Raw genomic sequence first — 5,264 nt, 5'->3', positions numbered from 1 at the left:
TTATGGTGGAGGACCCAGTGAAACGCATCCCACTGCTCCGAGTTGTGCTCCAACTCTGACCCCGCAAATAATACATGAGAGATCTCTAGACAGGTTATTGGAAGAAAAGGAGCGAGAGGCTCTAGCCAAACAAAGAAACTAAATAATTCAGAAAATCTCCCAGTTAAATACAAGCCCTGAGGCTTTGACTATCCCGGTAACTATTGGACCAGTGGTTCCGTTGTATGGGGACCGACAAGGGAGTCCAAAAACTCCAGTTGTAGCACAGCCGAGACCAGAGCCCTTAATTGTGGATGACCAGACAAGTGAATGTGAGTCTGAGGTCTCGTTAATGGATCTGCCGATCAGGGATACCGGAAAAAGGATGCAGAAAAGACATAATCCTTTTAACACGAGGGAGATTCAAATGGAATCGACTTCGGGTACTAAGAGTGTCACATTAGTGACTCCTGAAGAAATTGAAAGATGGAGTCGAGAGTTGGAAAAACAAACTCCTCAGTCGAAACCTTTAGATCTCTACAAACTGAGAGTAGAAATAGAAGAACTGATGGCACGAAATGTAGGATTAGACCGGTTAAATACCTACTCTGAGGAAAAGCTGCTGTTTATCTGCAAGAGTCTTACCCGTAATGCCAGAGTACTCCATGAAAAGCTGACAGACACTGCAGCTAGTATGGGAATAGATATTTCAAAATCGAAACCTTTGCAAAAACCATACAGAGCAGATTTCTCAGACAAAGATCTGGAAAACCTTAATGTGTCAGGGAAGAAGGCACAGGTCAAAGAGTTATTAACAGTATTGCAGAAATGGGGAGATGTAGAAAGATGGAAAGCCAGGTGGGCCAGGAAAAAAGATGAGGCTCGATCCAAACAAGCGACTCCTGAATTCGTTCTAAAGGAAGCTGGCAAGCCAGAACAGTTATACCCCATGCGCGAAGTGCCAGGTGGAAAATATGTGCACGTCCCTTGGTCCAGACAGGATATTGTGTCCTTTACAAATGACTTTCCGAAATTGCGAGAAAAACCTGTGGACTGGTACAGACAGGTGGAAAGGTTTGTAAAGGTGCAAAAATGCCTATGGAAAGACTTGGATGGGTTTTTCGATATAGTGGTCCCTGTGGATTTATGGACCGAGTGTAAGATTGCCATTGGTTGGCCTAGTGAGGAGTACCCGAGGGACCCTAACACAGGAGCACCTTCTGATGATGTGATGAAAAAATATGATCAGGTAATATTACACCTGAAGCAAAAGGTGCCTGCCAAGGAAACTGATTGGACCAAGATAGATAGAACCACACAGGAAAGGGACGAGACTGTGCATTCCTTTTATGAGAGACTGTTGCAGGTGTTCAAAACTTACAGTGGTATAGATAACATCGAGATGAAGGACATGACCCACTTCATTTACAGGTTTGTAAACGGTTTAAGACCAGAAATTTGTCAATGGATCAAAGATAACAAAATTTGTTGGCAGTCTAAGAAAATGGATGAGGTCCTACGGTATGCAAAGTACTGTGAGGACGAGATGGCAGAAAAGCGAAAGGCTTTGAAGGAAAAGGTCATGTGGGCACAGGTAAAGTTGGCAGAACAACAGGAAAAACAATTGAATAAATTGAATAAGAATACCCAAAATCAAGGCTCTGGGGGTGGGGGAAAGCCCAAAGTAAAAATGAGCAGAGAGGAAGCTAAAAAGAAATTTCCCTGCCACCAGTGCGGAGAAATTGGGCATTGGAGAGACGAGTGCCCATATTTACAGCATGATAATACCCCTGATTTAACTCCACAGACACAGAATGAAAAGCCAAGAAAGACCCAGCATCAGGTAAAGGCAAGTCAATTGCCCCGAGCACCAAAACCAAATTATAAGGGAAAATCACCACAGGGCGATGACATAGAGATCTGGGGAGGCGATGAGAGTAGAAATGCAGCAACTTCGCAGTTTTTGTTGAATGATACTTTTCTCTGTGACGATCAATACTGACGGGGCCTGAGAGGGGAGGACGAGGAGTGCGTACTTGGCGCCTCCTTGCCGGTAGACCAGTCAGGGCCATACATTGAAGGAAGGGTTGATGGAAATGATGTCACCTTTCTATTGGACACTGGTGCTACCCGTTCTACTGTGAGAACAGCGGACGTTCCAAACCTACCCCTCTCGGGAGAAGCAATCCAAGTAGTGGGTGTATCTAATCAATTGATTAGTACCCCAGTTACTGAACCCATGGAGATCACAATAGGGAACTTCAAAGAAATGCATAGATTTGTAGTTTGTGATACCAGTCCAGTAAACTTACTGGGACGTGACTTGTTGTGCAAAATGAACCGTACCATCTTTTGCTCACCAAAAGGCGTCGAAATTCAAACCCCAGACGAAGATGGCATATACAAACTAATGTTAATCAGACCTGACTCAGAAATTAAACAAATGACTATACAAGACTTACCTGAAGAACTCCAAAAGACAGTGAAACCAGAAGTATGGGATTTTACTGGAAAGGATGTAGGATTGATGGCAAATGTAGACCCCATACAAATAGCAATGAAAGAAAATGCAGTTTACCCCAATACCAAACCATATAAAATGAGTGCAGAAGTGAGAGCTGGAGTTGCTATTGAAATAAAAAGATTGCTAGAAGCAAACATCATACAGGAGGTGATGAGTAGCCCGTGTAACTCACCCATAATTGGAATCAAGAAACCTAGTGGCAAATACAGAGTAGTACAGGACCTGAGAAAAGTAAACAAAATTGTGGTTCCTTGTTGTCCCATTGTTCCAAACCCAGCAGTGATCCTGTATCAGATTCCTTGGGATGCTGAGTGGTTCACTGTGATTGACCTCTGTCACGCGTTCTTTTCGATCCCATTGCATCCAGACAGCAAATTTCTTTTCTCATTTGCTTTCGACAGTCACATGTATGTCTGGAATCGTGTTCCCCAGGGGTACACAGAAAGCCCCTCTATCTTTAATCAGATCCTGAAAAAGTGCCTTGAATCTTTAGTCTTACCTGGAAAGTCTGTTTTAGTGCAGTATATAGACGACCTCTTGGTGGCGTCTAAGAGTCATAGGGATTGTGTTATTGACACTATTGCTTTACTGAATCATCTAAGTGAAAAAGGACATAAAGTATCCCCTGACAAATTGCAGTTCTGTACAAAGTCAGTGAAATATCTAGGGCACCAGATAGAAAAAGGCATCAGAAAAGTCACCTCGGAGAGAGTCAGAATAATTCAAAAGATGCAGTTACCCCGTACACAGAAAGAAGTCAGGATGTTCCTTGGAGTTGTAGGTTACTGCAGGCAATGGATTGTGGGATTTGCAGTCCTGGCAAAGCCCTTGATAAAAATGACAAAGAAAGGTGAAAAGGACCCAGTGGAATGGGATGATAAAAGCTTAACAGCATTTACTAAATTACGAGATTGTCTGTGTACAGCTCCTGGGTAAACAGACATAATATCGAGTCCAAAATATCGATTGGACAAAATATCGAGTAAAAAATATAGACTGGACAAAATATAGACTAGACAAAATATAGACAACAAAAATATCGACTAATATCGACTAGAATAGCCAAAATATCGAATCAAAAATATAGACTAGACATAATATAGACTAGAAAAAATATAGACAACAAAAATATCGAAAATAAGGTAAGTTATTAATATTTAATAATATTTGAGTAATATAAATCTGTAGGGGTTGTGGGTTTATAGGGGAATAGGGTGGGAAGTAATTTAATTATAAATAATTAATTATGTAAATTTAATGTAATTGTTACTTAAATAATAATTGGTAATTAATTAAAATATCATAGTTAATTAATTAAAAATGATTAATTGATAAATAAATAATTTTTAGTAATTTATTTTCTGTAGCGGGTTGTGTGTTTATAGGGGAATAGGGTGGGAAGTAATTTAATTATAAATAATTAATTATGTAAATTTAATCTAATTGTTAAATAAATAATAATTGGTAAATAATTAAAATATAATTGGTAATTAATTTAAAATAAACAATTGATAAATAATTAATTTTTTTAATTTATTTTCTGTAGCGGGTTGTGTGTTTATAGGGTTCAGGGTCAGTTTTCAGTTTTTGGGTAAAGGGGTATTTTTAGGGTTCAGGGTCAGTTTTCAGTTTTTGGGTAAAGGGGTATGTTTAGGGTTCAGGGTCAGTTTTCTGTTTTTGGGTAAAGGGGTATGTTTAGGGTTCAGGGTCAGTTTTCAGTTTTTGGGTAAAGGGGTATTTTTAGGGTTCAGGGTCAGTTTTCAGTTTTTGGGTAAAGGGGTATTTTTAGGGTTCAGGGTCAGTTTTCAGTTTTTGGGTAAAGGGGTATTTTTAGGGTTCAGGGTCAGTTTTCAGTTTTTGGGTAAAGGGGTATTTTTAGGGTTCAGGGTCAGTTTTGGGTTTTTTGGTAAAGGGGTATTTTTAGGGTTCAGGGTCAGTTTTGGGTTTTTGGGGTACAGGGATATTTTTAGGGTTCAGGGTCAGTTTTGGGTTTTTGGGGTACAGGCGTACGCTTTCTCTACTGTAGCACCCACTGGAGTGGGAATAGTAATTTTTACCCCTACGCTATCCAACGATCTCTGCAATGTAGCACCCACTGGAGTGGTTACATGAAATGTAAACCTTTTGCTATGCCACGGTAAATATATTCTATATGTTTTATTAATAACATGTATTTATATATATATATGTATTATTATTATTAATTTTTAATTTTTAAATTTACAATAATTATGTAATAATGTTACATTTATTTAATAATTTTAACAATGTTTATATTAAATATATGTAATATTATAATAGTTTTAACTTATTTTAAAGACATAAAAAAACGATATTTTGACAGTCTATATTTTTAACACTCGATATTTTAAAGGCGATACTTTTGTACTTACCTTAGTGAAGATAGAAAGTCGATATTATGTCCCTCGATATTTTGTCATCGATATTTTGGGAACTCGATATTTTGGTAGTAGATATTATTTCAGTGATCCCAGCTCCTGCACTAGGTATGCCTGACTATTCCAAGGAATTTGCACTGTTCTGTGACACCCGAGATAATTGTGCACTGTCAGTCCTAACTCAGGAACATGGGTTGACTAGACGCCCAGTGGCATATTTTTCTCCCACTTTGGATCCAGTGGCTGCTGGATTACCTGGGTGTCTGAAAGCAGTAGCTGCAACCTGCACGAGTTTAGAACAGAGTGAATCCATTGTTATGGGACATCCTGTAACTGTGTATGTTCCACATGCAGTTGTAATT

The 5,264-nt window shown here is 39.0% G+C and overlaps 1 protein-coding gene across 1 annotated transcript; it reads left to right on the top strand.

Annotated features, from left to right (window-relative positions):
* The first annotated feature begins 331 nt into the window (after nucleotides 1-331).
* On the top strand, nucleotides 332-1,981 carry LOC147736893 (uncharacterized). The gene has a single exon (XM_086953562.1). The coding sequence runs from the start codon at nucleotides 332-334 to the stop codon at nucleotides 1,979-1,981; it is 1,650 nt and encodes a 549-aa protein (XP_086809688.1).
* Nucleotides 1,982-5,264: the final 3,283 nt, after the last annotated feature.

The sequence above is a fragment of the Lissotriton vulgaris genome, chromosome 1_2 (assembly GCF_964263255.1).
Source record: "Lissotriton vulgaris chromosome 1_2, aLisVul1.2, whole genome shotgun sequence".
Taxonomy (NCBI): domain Eukaryota; kingdom Metazoa; phylum Chordata; class Amphibia; order Caudata; family Salamandridae; genus Lissotriton; species Lissotriton vulgaris.
The sequence above is the reverse complement of the archived record's forward strand: the minus strand, read 5'-3'. Positions and strand labels throughout refer to the sequence as shown.